The 20,067-nt window shown below is 40.5% G+C and overlaps 1 protein-coding gene across 8 annotated transcripts in view; it reads left to right on the top strand.

The window, feature by feature from the left end:
- Positions 1–20,067, top strand: part of MCTP1 (multiple C2 and transmembrane domain containing 1) — a 653,067-nt gene that overhangs the window by 351,902 nt on the left and 281,098 nt on the right. For all 8 annotated transcript variants that reach the window (XM_056112545.1, XM_056112552.1, XM_056112546.1 and 5 more), the window contains exon 3: positions 16,551–16,693. In XM_056112545.1, coding sequence (XP_055968520.1) covers positions 16,551–16,693 — 143 coding nt within the window. The remainder of the gene's footprint in view (positions 1–16,550; positions 16,694–20,067) is intronic.

Raw genomic sequence — 20,067 nt, forward strand, 5'->3', positions numbered from 1 at the left:
ATCTGGAGAGAATTTTCTTCTTCATTGTTATGTATTGGCAACAGACTCCATTCTTCTTTATCTGCATTACCTTTCCACCTTCTGTCCTTGGGAATTGTAATCCTTTTATAGCTCACTTGTTGCTCATCAAAGATCAGGAACATCATCCAGCTTGGTTATTTCTCTCAAAAAATGGTAGATTTACAGATGTCTACAAACATTAAATATCTAGGAACTGACTTAACAAGGATGTGAATGACATATATCAGAAACTGTGATTCCCTGTTGAAAGAAATCGAAGGGAACACCAAGAAATGGAAAGGTATTCTACATTCATAGGGTAGAAGAATTAACACTGTGAAAATGATCATCCTACCTGAAGCAGTTATTTTCAGGGGACTCCTCAGTCCTTTTTTTAGAGATAATAATCATTACTTTTCTGTTTTATATTTTTACGTTCTTAAATGATTAAGTGAAGTAGCTCAGCTAACACTGTTCAATGTGTGAAATCGTAACTCTGATATCCATTTGATGAGCTTATAAATATTTCAATTAAACTTATTCAGATTTTCACATTGATATGTAATTCTATTTATCTCATTGAATAAGATTAAAAATGGCTGCAAATAGTTATTGATGTTTAATTTGTATTAAGGACTGGGTTTAGCTAGTACTTTATTGATTTTGGTGTTAGGAGGACCACACTCAGGTGTGATCAGGACTTTCTCCCGGAGATGCCCAGGGTGCCATATGAGGTGCCAGAGATTGAATCCAGGTCTGATGCATGCGCGGCAAGTATGATACCTCTTGTAGTATCCCTCAGGTCACTAGTTAGCACTTTACATGAATTACATAATTAAACCTTCACAATGACTAAATGAAATACTGTGATCATTTCCATTTTCTTATAGGCTAAGTTACTATACAAGTTCATACAACTAGTGGGTGATATTCTGCATGTCTGGGTGAACCCAATCCCGCATTCTCAGTCAATAGGCTCAGCAGCAAGGGCATGAGGATGCGGAGCTGCATGGTCCCTGTGATTACTGCGGTCATCCCAGTGATGTTGGGGCCTCTAGAGTTTAAGAGCACCGTGTAGTGCCAAGGATTGAGCCAGGGCAGGGACACATGCTGAACTTACACCCTCAACTCTTACTATTCTTTGTCCCCTAAAATTTAAGCTTTCTAACTTGTAGGTTGAATTATTGGAAATCAGCTAATGTATATACCACTAATGTACAGGCAAAGTGAAATTCTTGGAGTATATTGAGGGGGAAGGAAGTCATAGACAGCGATGCTCGGAGGTTAATCCTGACTCCACACTCAGGGGTCACTCCTGATAGTGCCTCCTCCTTATGGAATGCCAGGGATTGAACTCATGTCAGCCGCATGCAAGGCAAGCATTCTACCCATTGTCCTATCTCTCTTGCCCCACGAGTTGAAATTCTTAACCACTATTCTAAATGGCAGAAAGCTCTTTCTGTTATGCATAGAGTAATAATGGTCTTTATTTCCTTCAATTATATATTAAATATTACAGCACTATAGCACTATCCTCCCACTGTTCATCAGTTTGCTCCAGTGGGCACCAGTTAATGTCTCCATTGTGAGACTTGTTGTTACTGTTTTTGGCATATAGAATGTGCCATGGGAAGCTTGCCAGGCTCTGCCATGTGGGTGGGATACTCTCGGTAGCTTGCCGGACTCTACCAGAGTGATGGAGGAACCGAACCCGGGTCGGCCACGTGCAAGGCAAACGCCCTACCCGCTGTGCTATCACTCCAGCCCATTAAATATTATACTATTGATCACTGTCACTGTCCTCCCATTGTTCATCGATTTGCTCGAGCAGGCCCAGTAACGTCTCCATTGGAGACTTCGTTGTTACTGTGTTTGGCATATCGAATACATCACGGGTAGCTTGCCAGGCTCTGCCGTGTGGGCGAGATACTCTTGGTAACTTGCCGGGCTCTCCGAGAGGGGCGGAGGAATCGAACTCAGGTCAGCCATGTTGGCTGCATGCAAGGCAAACGCCCTACCGCTGTGCTATCACTCCAGCCCATTATACTATTTAATAACTTTCTTTTAGAGCACCACTGAACAATTTAACTCTTTTTCAGACAGTTTCAGTTGTGAGCATTTAAATAAGTACCCAACTTAACAAAATCAATATATAGTAAAACACAAACAAACACTGTCATCCCGTTGTTCATCGATTTGTTCAAGCGGGCCCATTAATCTACCATTTTGAGACTTGTTGCTACTGTGTTTGGCATATTGAATACATCACGGGCAGCTTGCCAGGCTTTGCTGTGCGGGCAAGATACTCTTGGTAGCTTGCCAGGCTCTCCGAGAGGGGCGGAGGAATCAAACCTTTGTTGACCAGGTCAGCAGCATGCAAGGCAAATGCCCTACCACTGTGCTATCACTCCAGCCCTATATATAGTAATAGCAATTTATATTATTATATAAGTAAATCTATATTTATTGATTAGTTGATAGCTACCTTCTGAGATTTTTTTGCTCTGCTGCAATAAAAGACACTCAATCTCTCCCTAATAAAATTAAAACTAACTCAACCATTTTCAACTGCTACTCTACCATGATAACTGTTCAGAATTATTAACTGTAAATTTCAGTGAGATGTGTGGTCTCCTAATAAATACCCCAGTCTCTGATGAGGATACTTTATGGGAAAGCTGAACTAAAAAAAACGATAAGGTAAAGGTAAAGGTAAAGGCCCTCCCGTTGATCGTCGAGTTGCTCGAGCGGGCCCAGTAACATCTCCATTGGAGACTTTGTTGTTACTGTGTTTGGCATATCGAATACTCTCGGTTTGAAATAAATAGCACAGGTAAGATGATTGAGAAGCTTAACCATGATGGTCTGTTGTAGTAAATTCAGAATAAAGAATTAATACAATGACAAAGATAGTTGGAAATGATCATTCTAGATAAGAACTGCATGCTGAAAATAGGTAAAGGAACAAACATGATAACCTCTCAGTGCCTGTATTGCAAGCCACAATGCCCCAAAGTGTGTGTGTGGGGGGGGGGGGGGGGAGAGAGAGAGAGAAAGAGAGAGAGAGAGAGACAAAGACACAGTGAGAGACAAAGACACAGTGAGAGACACAGAGAGAGACACAAAGAGACAGAGATACAGAGATAGAAGAGAGACAGAGAGAGAAAAAGAGAGAGACAGAGACAGAAAGAAGGAAAGTGTCTGCGGACACCGGCTGTAGGTCGGATGAGGGTAGGGAGCCTGGAAATGGCAGTTGGAATTGTTACACTGGTGAAGGGATGGGTGTTGTAACACTGTGTGACTGAAACCTGGCCATGATCAGATTTGTAACTCTATATTTCACAGTGCGTCAATAAAACTTTTAAAAATAAAAATAATTTTAAAAAGAAGCAATATGATTAGAGGTTCACAAGTGTATTTGGCATACCACCCCCTTTTCAGAAAAAAAATGAATTGGTACTCTCCCATAAATTTACCTTCTTTAAGTGAACAAAGAGAAAGCATCCCTCAGTTGCTCCTGAGATTACTACCCCCCCCCCAGGATGTCGCAATCCCTCCCACCAGGAAGCAGTATTGCCCACATTGGGAAAAGTTGAACTTGATTTTGCGATAGATTTTAGATATGTCATTTACCTGCCATGTAACCAGGTCAAGCACCTGACTTCTCTGAACCAGATTACTTATCTGTAAAGTGCTCACTAGTATCGATCAAATGCCTCCTAGATCCTATTTCAACATACTTCACAGGGCTATAGTTATAACTAAATGAAATATTACATCAAAAGCCCTGGGTACATAGTGAGTATTCAGAAAGTTGTTCTCCTTCTCCCTTCAACTCATTTTTTTCCCTTTAATGAATTATAGCTTCCATTTCTGTCAAATATTTAGGGCCCAGGAATAGCCACACTACAGGAAAAGCTTATTCATACCACCTACTCTTGTGAAACTGAATGGAATTCACAGGCACAATTAATCGGCTATGAAAGTTAAATAATTATTCCAGTAAAAAACATACTGTATGGGGCTGGAGCAACAGCACAGCGGGTAGGGTGTTTGCCTTGCATGTGGTCAACCGGGGTTCGGTTCCCAGCATCCCATATGGTCCCCTGAGCACCGCCAGGAGTGACTCCTGAGTGCAACACCAGGAGTAACCCCTGAGCATCGCTGGGTGTGACCCAAAAAATCTCAAAAAAAATACTGTATTTGGAAGGTTGCACTATTGTGCATATTTAGTTTCTGGTAACAAGAAATGCATGGATGGAATGCTTTTTAAAACATGTGTTTTTCTCCCACATTCTGTTCAGACATGATAGAGCTGAGGCTGGTGAAGCAGCCCTTCCTTGTCAACAGAGGCTCCCTTCTCTGGTGGGAAGTGGCTGCTCTGCTTTACCTGAAGATGCAGAAGTAGGAGATGTCATTTCAATTTCAATGGCAAGGATGAATAACAGGGCTAGAGAGATTGGACTGAAGGTAGAGCACTTGCCTTGCACGTGGCTGGTCCTGGTTCAACTTCTGGCATCCATACCAGCATTGGCAGGAGCTATTCCTAAGCACAGAGCCAGGAGTAATCCCTAAGCAACTAGGGAGTGCCAGCCGCTCTCCCTAAAAGAGGATGTGGCCACAGGAGCCATAGCACAGTGGTAGGGCATTTGCCTTGCGCACAGCCAGCCTGGCCGATCCAGGTTCAATTCCTCCACCCCTCTCGGAGATCCTGGCAAGCTACCGAGAGTATTCAATATGCCAAACACAGTAACAAGAAGTCTCACAATGGGCCCGCTCGAGCAAATCGATGAACAATGGGAGGACAGTGGACAGTGGACAATTCTCTACTAGCGAGATCACATGTCCTGCGACATTCAGAGGCCGTGGCACTAAGACAACAAAGAGAAAAGTAGTAGGTGCTGGGGCCCCTTATATTAAAGAAGCCAGATTAAGATCAGAAATTTCCCTGGAAAGAAATAAGATAATAAAAATACACTCACAGTTGGGCAAAGTCTCCTAAGCCAGGAGTTTTGAATACCGATCCAGAATCAGTGATTTGGGACCTGAGTTCCCCCTAGACCAGTTCTTGAGAGTCCAGAATGAAGTTTTAAAGACAAACAAAGAAACTATGGGAAATCAAGTCACCTGATAGGACAGAGAGAATTCTGGAAGATAGCTTAGAAGGAAAACCGGAAGACCAGGCTGAAGAAAAGCTCTTAGATAATCAGCTCTATCCTGAATGAGCAAGAAAAGGGAACAGTTTCAGGGCTATTTTAAGAATTAAAATGAGGGACTTAAGAACAATTATGAAGTATCTAGCTTAAGCTAAACTGCTGTTGCAAGTAGAATTTTAATGACAAGAATCCTAACATTTAGGGTTTTCTATCAGTTATAAATAGATCTTAGAGCATGCAATGGCTCAAATGCAATAGTTTCTTTTTCATCCACATAACAATCCCAAGGCAGTTGCTGCTGGGGTAAATTGCTCTCCTCTGTACCAATTAGAAAACTTTGGTTTTTACAGCTGAAATGACTTTTACGATTCTACTCACTGCATGTGTATAATGGAAATAATACTGTTGTTGAATTTATACCAACTCCAAGTGGAAAACAATGAAGCAGAACACAAAAAGAATATGTAGAATAAACAACTTAAAGAAATGTCCACAGGAGAAAAATCTCTGTAATGAAAGGAGCATCTTCTGACCTTGAGTAGTAGCATTTGGCTAAAAGTTAAAGAAACTAAAAATAGTCCCACTCCAGTTTCACCCGTTTTCTACAAACGATTTCAGTTTTGTCTTCCTAGAACCTTGATGATATTTTCCCAGTCACATCTAGTCACAAAGGATTCTGTGTCATTAGAACTGCATTGTCGTTTGCCCACAAATGCAAAAGACAGGGGAATATTTTCCTCACATGTAATAACTGGCATGGCAAACATTTGTTTCCCTGGAGATTCACTTATGTGGAAGGTCCCTTGTTGTCAAAAGCATGAGTGTGAAATTTTATTAGAAACCCTTGACTCTGGGGTTGAAAGGATAGTACAGCAGGTAGGGCATTTGCCTTGCAGCTGACCTGGGTTCAATTCTTGGAGCCCCATATGGTCCATGACCCTACCAGGACTGATCCCTGACTGGAAATAATATATAAAAATAATAGCAACAAATATAATACAAAACACAAAATAATAATAACAACGATCATAATAATAGAAAACCTTTTTTTTCCTTTTTTTTTTTTTGGCTTTTTGGGTCATACCCAGCGATGCACAGGGATTACTCATGGCTCTGCCCTCAGGATTTACTCCTGGTGGTGCTCAAGGGACTCTATGGGATGCTGGAAATCAAACCCAGGTCTGCTGCGTGCAAGGCAAATGCCCTATCTGCTGTGCTGTCACTCCAGTCCCATAACAGAAATCCTTGACTGGGGAAATCTATTCATTTTGAAAACTTCAAAAGCTACAGATGTGAGAAGTCAAATGACTCTGAATATTTGTAATAGATCTAAATTAAATTCCAAAAAGATCAGAAACATTCAAAAAAGGTTAGTGAAAATTGACTTTTTTTTTTTACTTTTGTGATGCAGATCTTCAAAGGCAGTGCCACCTTCTGAGAACCATTCACTGTGTCAAAACCCATCACCACCAACTTCAGTTCCTTTGAACTGCTCACACTTAGTGTCTGCATTCACTTCTCTTTTTTTATTTTCTAGTTTCCTTTCTTCCCTTTTTCTTCTCTACCTCCTCCATCTCCCAATACAGAAAAAGTTTAAATTTAGCATCTTTTAAAATTGAGAATTGGGGAAGTCCCCAAAACGGGAGTAGCCTTACTGTTTCATTATCTAGGTTTGGAGTAAAAATTATTTAAATTTATTTAAATTAGGATCATTTATTTTGAGACTAAAATCTAGAAGATCAGTATTGTTAGAGCCTTAATACTAGTTTCAGGAAAGAGGCTGCCCTCTTGTGTCTGCTTTTTTTATTGCTATACAAAAGGAAACCCATTCAGAGTTTGGTAATAATTAGAACTTGTAAATGTAAATTAAACTCGAAACAGCACACACAACATTGAAATGCCCTTCAGCTTAGTATCCTGACTCCAAAAAAGAAAATAAAGATGGTAAAATAAAATCAAATATTAAAGACATACATTCCTATACTATATACAAACATATTGTAAAGTCAGCTTTTGAAAATAGCTTGATCCTGTGACTCAGAAATAAACAATATCTATTCCCGGTCTAGGATACTCTACAAATTTTGAGGCATACAAATTATGATTGCAACATAAAATAATAATTTTAAGTAGATTATAACTAATGCTAGGTATGCAAATGATTTTAATGGCATTCTTAAACGTTTATTTCCTTCATCTTTATTCCTTTCATATTTATTTTATATAGTTATTTCCGATTTTATATAGTTATAGCCACCGTAAAGTGTTTTAAGGATGGTTATGGTCTAGCAAATGGTAAAGTACAATTGCTAGAAAATGAAACTGTGAAACCACGTACAACTTATTTGATAAGAGTTAGTGCCATCTTGTGGTTATATTAAATATGGCAACAAAACAGAATAGGCACATAATATTTTTTATTTTTGGAACAACAATCTAAGTTTAAAAAATTAAATCATACCCTACCCTCATAAATTGTATCAGATATTATAGATTTCACAATTGAAAATTTATTGCCTCTTAATAGTGTTAGAGGCAGATTTGCTTGGGGTTTCATTATGACACAGGAAAGTCTGTTACAATATAAGACACTCCAAGTCTTGTGAAATCTCTTTATTTTATGAAAATAAAGGTAGAACTTCCCAAAGAGAGATTAGGATCATTATCGCTGCAGGATACACTTAAGAACTGAAGCACTGTAGCACTGTCCTCCTGTTGTTCATTAATTTGCTCAAGCAGGCCCAGTAACGACACCATTGTGAGACTTGTTGTTACTGTGTTTGGCATATCGAATACGTCACGGGTAGCTCGCCAGCTTTTGCCGTGCAGGCGAGATACTCTCGGTAGCTTTCTGGGCTCTCTGAAAGGGGCAGAGGAATTGAACCTGGGTCGACCTGGTCAGCCATGTGCAAGGCAAATGCCTTACCCACTGTGCTATCGCTCCAGCCCATTTAAGTACTGTAGACCCATTAAATACCTCAACATCAGACCAGAATCCATAAGGTACATTGAGGACAAGGTTGGCAAAACCCTCCATGACACTAAAGCTAACGGTATCTTCAAAGATGACACGCCACTGGTCAAGCAAGTGAAAACAGACAAATGGGACTATCTTAAACTAAGAAGCTTCTGCACCTCAAAAGAAACAATGACTGCTTCATGCCCTAACGAAGTCACGAGTTGCCCCCCACAAGCGGCTCTCTGGCACGGCCATGGCACCAGAGGCACAAGGACTTAATGCAGAGCTTGGCAGCTTGCAGCAGAAAAGTGAATGGACTATGCGTTAAACTATGGCCCCATGCCTCCCCGGGAGGGATAGGGTGTCTATCCCTTTCGCCACCCCCCACCCCTGCAGCAAGGTGGCCACTGCCTCAGAGCTTATTGGAAAGCCAGGTGACCGGTAAACTGCAGCCTCATTGGATGGGGGGGGGGGGGGTACCGGTTTATCCTTCACGCCCTACTGAGGTCACAAGTTGCCCCCCCACGAGTAGCTCTCCAGCACGGTCATAGCACCAGATACACAGAAACCAATCTCATAATTATCTGGCTCTTGGCAGATATCCCTCCAGACTTAATTAGTAAAATATCAAAAATCCAAAATCCATTGGCTATTGCGGCCTCACGACATCATATGGTTCTCTTAACCAGCTATAGAAAACAAATTATGTCACAATGCCTTTTCAGCAATTCTGATTGTTGGGGAGAAATTCTAAACAATAATGGTGCATCTTTTGTCAAAATAATGAATGTAATCAAAGTAGAGAGAGTTAAGTAGAAATCGTCTGCCTCACAGACATTGGGGGGTTGGGGGGTACATTGGGGTTCTTGGTGGTGAAAAATACGTACTCGTGAAGGGAAGGGTGTTTGATCATTGTATGACTGAGACTCAAACATGATAGCTTTGTAACTTTTCCCACAGTGGTTCAATAAATAAAAAAGAAAGAAACAGTGGCCAAAAAAAAAGAAACAGTGACCAAAATACAAAGACAGTCTACAGAATGGGAAAGGATATTTGCCCAATACATATTCGACAAGGGGTTAATATCAAGGATATACAAAAGCACTGGTTGAACTCCACAGGAAGAAAACATCCAACCCCATCAAAAAATGGGGCGACAAAATGAACAGAAACTTTCTCAAGAAGGAATCCGAAGGGCTAAAAGGCACATGAGAAAATGCTCTACATCACTAATCATCAGAGAGATGCAGATCAAAACAACAGTGAGAAATCATCTCACACCACAGAGACTGGCCCACATCCAAAAGAACAAAAGCAACTGGTGTTGGCGCGGATGTGGCAAGAAAGGGACCCTCCTTCACTGCTGTTGGGAATGCCAACTGGTTCAGCTCTTTTGGGTTGATTATGGATGATTCTCCAAAAATTAGAAATTGAGCTCCCATTTGACCCAGCAATACCACTCCTGGGAATATATCCCGAAGAGGCAAAAAAGTACAGTCTAAATGACATCTTCACTTCTATGTTCATTGCTGCACTGTTCACAGTGGCCAAAATTCGGAAAAGACCCAAGTGCCTGAGAACAGATGACTGGTTAAAGAAACTTTGGTACATCTACACAATGGAATACTACGCAGCTGTTAGAAAAGATGAAGTCATGAATTTTACATACGGTTCTACAGGGAAAGTATCATGCTAAGAGAAATGAGCCAGAAAGAGAGGGACAGATATAGAAAGACTGCATTCATCTGGGTAATATAAAGTAACAGAATGGGAGTCAAACACCTAAGAATAGTTGCGATAAGTACCAGGAGGTCTGCTCTAGAACTTGGAAGCCCACCTCACATGCTGGGGGGAAAGATAGCTCAGATAGAGAAGGGAACACCAAGTAGAGGATGTTTGGAGGAATCGCTCGGGATGCGAGGTGTGTGCTGAATGTAGACTATAGACCAAATACGATAGCCACTCAATACCTCTGTTGCAAACTACAACACCCTAAAGGAAAGAGTGAACAAAAGGGAATGCCCTGCCACAGAGGTGGAGTGGGGGAATGGGGTGTGAGGGTGGAAGGGCTACTGGAATCATCGGTGGTGGAGAATGGGCACTGGTGGAGAGATGGGTACTCGATCATTGTATGACTGAAACCCAACCACGAAAATTTGTAAGTCTACAATTGTACCTCATGGTGTTTCGCTAAGAAAGAAAGAAAGAAAGAAAGAAAGAAAGAAAGAAAGAAAGAAAGAAAGAAAGAAAGAAAGAACTGTACACTGCTGGAACTGTGGAAACAGAAAGCTGGCTGAGAACAGTATGGAGATTTCTCAACAAAGAATTAAGCTTCCTTGTGACCTGGTGATTCCACTGCTTGGTGCCTCTGCTTAGGTTATGGAAACACCACAAACGTTCAGTGACAGATGAATGGGTAGAGTTGTTCATCGATTTACTAGAGCGAGTGCCAGTAACGCCTCCATTCATCCCTGTCGCATGCTAGCGTAGCCCAATGGCCTATTGGGGGCTCTTTCAGGGTCAGGGTATAGAGACCCATTATTGTTACCGTTTTTGGCATATCGAATATGCCACGGGTAGCTTGCTAGGCTCTACCATGCAGGAGGGATACTCTCACTCAGTAGCTTGCCTGCCTCTCCAAGCGGGATGGAGGCTTTTGGGGTGGTCTCTAATCGCTTTTACAGGTGTTCCCAGTCTACTGAATGCAAGCTTCTGGTCTACTGGCATGTTGTGACAATCTGCATGCTGACAAACATATATATATATATATATATATATATATATATATATATATATTTGTGCTCAAAGCCCTGGACCAAACCCAGGTCCTCATGCTTGCAAAGCAAATTTTCCACTACTGATGATACACACATATACATCCCCAGCTCTCCACACATATGTGGTATGTATAAATGCACAACTATACAACAATTTGCTCAAGTGGGCACCAGTAATGTCTCCATTGTGAGACTTGTTGTTACTGTTTTTGGCATATCAAATACATCACAGGGAGCTTGCCAGGATTTGCAGTGTGGGTGGGATACTCTGGGTAGCTTGCCAGGCTCTCTGAGAGGAACGGAGTAATTGAACCCGGGTCGGCTGCATGCAAGGCAAAGGCGCTATCAGCTATGCTGTTTTTAATTTGGAGCATCCAGGAATCTCAAAACTATGGTTAGAAAGAAAAAGGTGTTGGGGATGGAGAGATAGTACAGTGGGTATGGTGCTTTTCTTGCACGCAGCTAACCTGGGTTTCGTCCCTTGACACCCCATATGGTCCCCCAAGCTTGCTAAAAGTTATCCCTGAATGCTGAGCCAAGACTAAGCCCTGAGCACTACCAGATGCTGCCCCAAAGCAAAAACAAAGACAAGAAAGAGGGGGAAGTTGGGGAGAGGGGGACGGGGGGACAGTGTAGCCGGTAGCCAGTTTTATCCTGTGGAGTGAAAATATCTGAGTCTGATTACTCTGATTACTGACTCACCATACATGTATATCTGAATCTGTCTTTCCTGCCATTCCTGGCTTGAAAATTTGCTAGCATATTGATATCTCCGATCCAGGTCACCTTACTTATGAATTATTTTACCCTGTAACATGTTTTCGGTGTATCTAAAAACATTCTATCTCATGTCCCCTCACCATGTCCGGAGACTTTTGTCCTGTCACAGATTGAAAACTCTGCCCTTTAATCCTAATCTAACAGTAGAAAACTCTTGTGGTCATTATTTTCATCAAGATATTTAATACATTCCAATTTAACAGCAAACAGGAAGTCTCTTTGGAGGAGGAGGCCTCATGTAGCATTGAAAACTCAGCATCTCAGCTGTCCGACTGAGGGATATAATGACCTGTTTTATGCTGTAGTTTCTTCAGCTATAAAATTATAAGAGCAATAGAACTTATCTCTAAGTCTTAAATTTTTTTTTATATAAGACACCAAGTTGTATGATGGTATTATATCTGATGCACTAAGTGTTGAGTAAAATTTTAGTGGCCTAGATTCTTTTGTCATGACTCAAACTCTACCATTAAGATCAAGTAGATTAGCCAGCTGCATACTCAGAACAAGTTTGACTTCACTCTACAAGGATTTCGACCTGTAAAATTCACCTATACACTGATGGAAGAAAATGTTTCTGGGAAGGATTCAAAAATGCATGTCCTCTCAAAAAACCTTAGCTTCTGCACTGCTATTATGATTATTTTGTGAATCAAGGTAGTTTTATGGAAACTTAAACTTAGAAACATGGGAGGGAAGATAAAGAAGAAGCACAAGAAATTCAAGAGAGAACATAGGATTCTCCAGAGTGAAAATAAGCAAACAAAGAAATACAGAGAGAAGTGAGAATCGTGTTCAAGGAAGAACACAGGTTTGATGAGCAAGCCCGCACTAAATTACTAAAAAAGTTACTTTTTACAATAATAACTAGGCTGTTTAGGTGAAGAAATAGTATAAGGTACTATTCACAAGCAGGATGCCAAGTTTCTTGAAATCATTTCTTGTCAAAGACTTACTCTTATTTTTCTTAAGACAAAGAGAGAGCTGCTATGCCTTGAAATGGGTCTTGTGGTCAGGAATGCAAAAAAAAATAGTCCAATCACAAACTGGTTCACTCTAAGGAACTGTGTCCTTAGCTTGACCTAGAACCAGCCATTGATGTGCCCCCAACCGCATCTATAAAATGGAGACAGTATCAGACTAACAATAGCAGAGAGTGGTCATTAAGCAGATAAGAACGTGGGTTTGACAGTGCTGTTGTGGATGTGATGAAATAGGAATACTCATTGGCTACTGGTGTCTGGTTCAGTCACTATAGAAAATAGTATGGAAATGTCTCAAAAAGGTAAACATATAGCCCCATGTGAATCAATGATTCCACTTCTTGGCATATCCCCCCTAAACACAGAAACATTAACTTGTAAAGATACATAATGCATCAAGTAGAAGAGTCAGGATAAGGAAACATCCCAAATGTCCAATGATACATGAATGGATAAAGTATACACAATGGAATACTATGTAACTGTAAGAAATGTTGACATCTTAGAGTTGACTCCGATGTGGATGGAACTGGAGGTATCATGTTAAGCAAAATAAGTCAGGGGGAGAACAACAAATACCAGATGATCTCATGCATCTGTGCTTTATAGAGAAACAAAAGAAGGGAGTTGACAGTATCAAACGATGACAAACCCTTGGCCTCTGGAATCATCAAGCACTGCAGGGGGGAGGAGGCATAAGATAGAGCTGGGCTAGAAGTGACATAAGAACTAGAAGTTCTATGTGAGATTGTACAGGGGATAAGGTGCTTGCCTTGTGTGCGGCCAGTCTGAGTTCAATTCCTGGCATCCCATAAGGTTCCCCCGAGCACCGCCAAAAGTGATTCTTGAATGGAAATCCAGAATGCAAACGTGATTCTTGAATGCAAAGCCAGAAGTAGCCCCTGAGCATCACCAAGTGCGACCCAAAAATGTAGCACTGTAGTACTTGTCCTCCCATTGTTCATCGATTTGCTCGAGTGAGCACCAGTAACATCTCCATTGTGAGACTTATTGTTACTGCTTTTGGCATACCAAATATGCCACGGGCAGCTTGCCAGGCTCTGCTGTGCAGGCAGAATACTCTCAGTAGCTTGCGGGGCTCTCCGAGAGGGACGGAGGAATCGACCCCAGCTCAGCCGCGTGCAAGGCAAATGCCCTACCCGCTGTGCTATCGCTCCAGCACCACCCAAAAATAAATTTTAAAAAAGAGAATAAAAACAAGAGGGACTGGAGACATGGTACAGGGGTCAAGGCACTTGACTTGAATGCAATTGACCTGTTTGATCCCCAGCACTGGCTACAGTCCCCCTAGCCCCATAGGAGTGACCTTTGAGCAGAGCCAGGACTAAATTCTGAGCACCACCAGGTATAGCCCTAAAAATAAAATAAAGACAGAAGTAAATGATCAGGAGCTGGGGAGATAGACAGTGGGTAGGGCACTTGTATTGCTTGTGGCTGCCCTGGGCTTGATCCCTGATACCCCATATGGTTCCTTAAGGCCACCAGGAGTGATCACTGAGCACAGAGCCAGGAGTAAAATCTCTGAGTATCATAGCCTGTACTTCCCTCCCTAAAAAGAACTATAAATGGAGGGTTTTGGGCACTGATAGTGTGAGGGTACAGTCTAAATTGTAAGGTCTTCAGGGCTAGAGCGATAGTGTAGCGGATGAGGGCATTTGCCTTGCACGCAGCTGACCCAGGTTCGATTCCCAACATCCCATATAGTCCCCCGAACACTGCCAGGAGTAATTCCTGAGTGCAGAACCAGGAGTAAGTCCTGCACATCGTAAGGTCTTCTATGACAATTTGATAAACTCAGTAGTGTACTGATCTGGATGAGGACTTTTGTTTATTGGAATATTTTAAATTATTGTTTTATTTCCTTGCTTGTGGTTGGTCTGTTCATGTTTTCTTCTTCCTCTTGACTCAATCATTGGAGATTGTGTGATTTTAAACATTTTCATCTGTTTCTTTTGGATTCTCCAACTCCAAGACATAGAGTTTTTCACAGTAATCTATAATGGTCTTTAGTATTTTCAAAATATCTGTTATAATTTATCTCATTTCTTATCCAATTTACTTCTATTTATTGTGTGAGTCTAGCTAAGGGTTAGTTAGCATTTTTTAATTTTATACTGTAAAGAATAATTTCTGGTTTCTTAGTTTATCTTGACCTTTTTCTTAGTTTATTTTAAACTTCTGTATCATTGATTTCTACCCTGATTTTTATTATTTTATTTTTTCTACTTTGTGATTCATTTATCCTACTTTTTCTAGTTTATCAAGCTGTGAAGTTGGTTATGGATTTGGGCTTTTTCTTCTTTCCTGATTTAAGCCTTTGTTGCTATGAACTTCCCACTAAGTAGAGCTTTTGCTGTGTCCCAGAGGTTCTGTTCATTTGCCTCTCATTCTTGCTAATTTTAAGAAATATTTTTATTTCTTCTTTTTTATTCCCTCTTTGATCCAATGGTCACTTAACAGCATGTTATTCAGTTTTCAAATGTTGAACATTTTTCATTTTCTTTACATAATAATTTCTACCTTTATAAAATTGTTATTTTAACAGATACTTAATATAATTTCTATATTTGTAAGTATGAAAACTCATATTGTGTTTCAGCATGTAACAGATTCTGATGAATTGTCAGGTGCACTCAATTAAGAATCTGTATTCATTTGGGGGGAGGATTGTAGAGGGTCCTGTACATTTCAATTAGTCCCAGTTCTTCCAGTTCCTCATTTAGCGATCTTGTTCCTTTATTGATGATCTATCTGATTGATCTATCCAATGACAGTAGCATGGTGTTGAAGTCTCCCACTACTATTATGTTCTGTTAATGTGTTGTATCAGATATATTAGCAGTTACTTAATACGCTTTACTGACCCTTCATTAGGTGCATACATATTGATAAGAGATTTAAAAACCTCTTGACCTATTGACCCCTTTAACCAGTATGGAATGTCCATTCTAGTCTCTTTTTATTTTCTTTGGTTTGAATGTTATTTTCTTTAATACAATTATGGTCAACCCTTCACTTTAGTTTACCATTAACTTGTGTGATTGTTTTCCAATCTTCATTCTGAGTTGGAGTTTAACATGAGAGTTTTGATGTGTCCTTGTAGGCAAAAAGACATTGGATTTTATTTCTTGATCCATCTGGCCTCTCTGTGCCTTTTGAGAGGACAGTTCAACTGAAATTTACAGAAATTCTTGATATGAAGGAATTTGGTAGCATTTTTTATGAGGACTTTAGTTAGTTGCCATTAAACTTCTTTTTCCTAAGGAGTTCACTCAATATTCTTTGCAGAGCTGGTTTAAATGCAGCATATCCCATTCACTGTTGTTTGTCTAAGAACAAGTCGCTCAACTCTGAGTGATAACCCTGCAATGTGGAGGATTCTTGCTTGCACGTTCTTTTAATTCAACACACTCCATTTTCTTGTTTGTGGGGTTTCATTTGAGAGAAATGATTTAGATTTTATGTTAGTCTTGTTTTTATGTTAGTCTTTGTTTTTCTCTTGCCAATTTAAGGAGTCTATCACTTTGGTCCTTTCCATTTTTGATTGCAATGTGTTTGGGTGTTCTAGTTGGGTTTACTTGATGCTCTCGGGCCCTCTGCATCAGCACCCAATTCTCTCTAAGACTGTGGAAGTTTCCAACTAGTGCCTCTTCCATCAGTCTTTATTCTCTTTCTCTTTTTACCCTCCTTTGGAAATTCCTAAGATTCACAAGTTGTCCCTCTTGTAATTGCCCATTAAATATCTTAATTTTTCTTCACTCTTTTTAAACATCTTATTACCTCTTCTTTATTAATGATATTGTGTGGTGTCACTGATTCTAGGCTTCCATAGAAAGGAATGATTAACATGGATCAATGTGTGCCTCTTTGACAGGGACAAGTGATCCATACGTGAAGTTTAAAATTGGAAGAAAGGAAGTTTTCAGAAGTAAAATAATACATAAGAATCTTAACCCTGTGTGGGAGGAGAAAGCATGCATCTTTGTTGATCACCTTAGGGAGCCATTGTACGTCAAGGTAAGCCATTTATCTATTTCTCCGAAATACAATATGACACAGAAATTCCTGCTTAGTATGGATTATTATGTCTCTCTGACTGATGAGATGTTTCACCAGAGAATATTCTGTGCACAACTCTAACCTGTTGATACTGTGACAGAAATGAGACATGGGGGAGGTGACCATTGAGAGCATTTTTCTTCAGGATGGTCCTACTGCTAGTCCCATAGGAGCGTGATGAAGTCTAACTTCTGCTTAGTGTAGATAACCAATGCAGTCTACATTGGGAACATGTGAAAACAGCCCTCCATGTGATCCAGCAAGAAGCAAAGCTTAAAAACATTTAAACTTTTCTGTTCAAAAATTTCAGTAAACATTTGGGTCTGAAGAGATAGTACAATGGGTAGGGCTCTTGCTTTGCATACAGTTGACCAAGGTTTAATTCCAGAATCCCAAATCCCATATGCTCTCCCAAGCACTGCTAGAAATGATCCCTGAGCCTGAGCACAGTGTCAGGAGTAATGCCTGAGCATCACCAGGTGTAGCCCAAAAACTAATAAAAAAAAAATCAGGTGGTTTATCATTCTGTTTGTAAATAAAATATCTTTCTTGTCTAAAAAAAAGAATGAAGGTAATAAAGTAATAAGAGGCAAAAAAATATCCTTTATATTTCAGTAAAGTGGTAAAACAAGTTTTCTCATTTTGATGTAGTTTTATTTTGAAAAAGAAGAACTTCTTCCCCAAGGAAGAAGTGGAGTTCAGTGGAGTAGAGTGCATGTTTTGCATACTGGTGACAAGTGATCTGCATTGTCACCAGAGCCCTATTGAGAGAGAACCCTGAGCACTGAGCTGGAAGTAGCCCCCAGATGCCACTGAGTCTGGCCGAACAACAAAGAAAAAATGTAAACAATATATAAAAAAGAATTTAAAGGAAGAATTATAACCTTAATTTCTTGTATTTTTTAATTTACTAATATAGTTATTGTGAAATTGCAACATCATTCATGATATAGTATCAGGCATCTAATATTTCAACACAGATCTCTTTACCAATGTCCACTTCCCTCTACCAATGCCCGCCCCCACCCCATTTGCTTCCTACCCACTAGTCTGTTTCTACAAAAGGCGCGCACACACACATACACACACACAAACATATTTGTATGTAACTGTTGCTGATAGGGTTTCTTACATCACACTTACCACCTTTCAGCACCTCCTCCTCCTCCCAGTTGACCCCTTCCTTCCTCCTAGGTGCTGCCCCTCCCCAGGCTCTCCGGTGGCATGTTTCCGACTGAATACCAGTTCTCATGTTCTTTGTTTCCTTGTTTTATGTTTGCATCTGAGTTTCCTTTCTTTTGTACCGCTTGATTATAGATAATATTTTAGTAATAACGAGGTTATGTTATCTTTTTATCTCCTATGTTTTGACTGTCTATTCAATGACTCTTTTTACTTTTATGACATCATGGACTTAATTCTTCTCCCCAAAACTAGCACATGAGCTTAAAATCTCATATAATCCAGAGCTGGAGAAATAGTACAGTGGGTAGTGTGTTTGTCTTACACCTGGGTTTGATCCCAAACATTCATATGGTTTTTGAAGCCTACCAGGAGTATTTCCTGAGTACAGAGCCAGGAATAACCCATGAACATTACAAGGTGTAGTAACCAAAAATCAAAAGAAACAGAACGTCTCATATAATCCCTTTTCTGCAATCTTCGGGCACTTCTTTCCTCTAAAATCTTTATTTGTGTTGCTTCCAATGTTTTCTCTCTCCATGAAAAGAATTAAAAAAAAAGGTTTATTTTAATTTTAGCAGGACACTTTATAATGTTGATGAAAAGAAAATCACCATAGTTTATAGTTGATAAGTTTCAGCCTGTCCATCTAAAAGAAAAGGTTCCTATCTACAACAGAAATTGTCTCCTGGAGACATTGGCTAAAGTAAGTAAATGAAATAAAACTAAGGAGTGTGGGGGGCCCGCAAAACCACTCTCCGGCCCGCGGAGGTGGCCCTAGGATCCGTAGGTGCTGGGAAGGACCGACTGAATGAACACGAGACACAAGAGACAGCATGCAGCTCAGAAACAGAGAGAAAAAGGGACAGACTTTATGGGGGTCAATCAGGGTATATATCCATTAGCGAGGAAGCTACACAGAAGGTCGTGCCCATATATGGTTAGGGAGGTTTGTTACACAAAGGGCCATGTCCGTATGATTTATAGGCATCACATACTAGGCAAGAGATAGTTACTTCTTGTTATCGCCATACCTCAAGGTAGCCATACCTAGCACTGGCCTTGCCTGTTGCAGGTCACGTAGCACAGGCACTTGGGCCTTGGTCAGTTAAAGGGCCAGCTTCCCACAAAGGGGCACAATTCTTATATATAGTATGTATCTGCAGAAGAATTATTCATGTGGAGTGATTGTGGCCAGCCCTCCTCCCATCAAAGAAACATCATAATTTGTCTCTCCCTGAGAGGGTCAAATAGGGATTTAGGGAAAAGAGGTAAAATGTAGAGAGAAGGTTATTTATTTATTTATTTATTTATTTGCTTTTTGGGTCACACCCTGCGAAGCTCAGAGGATATTCCTGGCTTTGCACTCAGGATTCACTCCTGGCGGTGCTCAGGGGATCCTATGGGATGCTGGGGATCGAACCTGGGTCATCCGTGTGCAAGGCAAATGCCCTACCCACTGTGCTATCACTCTGGCCCCAAGAGAAGATTATTTCTAAAGAGGTTTAGAAGAGATGATCTAGAATATCTGGAGAATTGACAGGAATGGGGGGTAGGTCTCAATAAAGACAACATTTAGGGCCCGGAGTGATAGCACAATGGGTAGGGTGCTTGCCTTGTTGCCTTGCACGCAACCGATCTGAGTTTGACCCCCAACATCCCATATGGTCCCTTGAGCACTCCCAGGAGTAATTCCCGAGTGCAGAGCCAGGAGTAACCCCTGTGCATTGCTGGGTGTCACCCAAAAAGCAAAAAAATAAATAAAAATAAATAAATAAAAACAGCATTTAATGGCCCTTCAAGGAGATATGATGAAAAGAAAGAGGCTTATTTTAAATTAGTTCTGTCTTGCATTTTTTCCTTTAATTGTATATTACCCATGAAGGACCCATGTGACTCTCTCTTTAAAAGGGTTACAAGATCCCACTGATGTTGGTTCAGTTTCTTTACTGTTTTCTGTGCTCAAGAATGAGTGTCATCAGAGCAAGAGTGATAGTACAGCAAGTAGGGCAGTTGCTTTGCACTTGATGACCCAGGTTTGATATCTAGCACTCCAAATGGTCCTCTAAGCCCCGAAGAGAAAGTCCTGAGCACTGCTGGGTGAGAACCCTCCCCCAAATGAGTGTTCATCAAATGTCAAAATGCATATT

This window comes from Sorex fumeus, unplaced genomic scaffold (genome assembly GCF_029834395.1).
Source record: "Sorex fumeus unplaced genomic scaffold, SorFum_2.1 ptg000018l, whole genome shotgun sequence".
NCBI classification, from domain to species: domain Eukaryota; kingdom Metazoa; phylum Chordata; class Mammalia; order Eulipotyphla; family Soricidae; genus Sorex; species Sorex fumeus.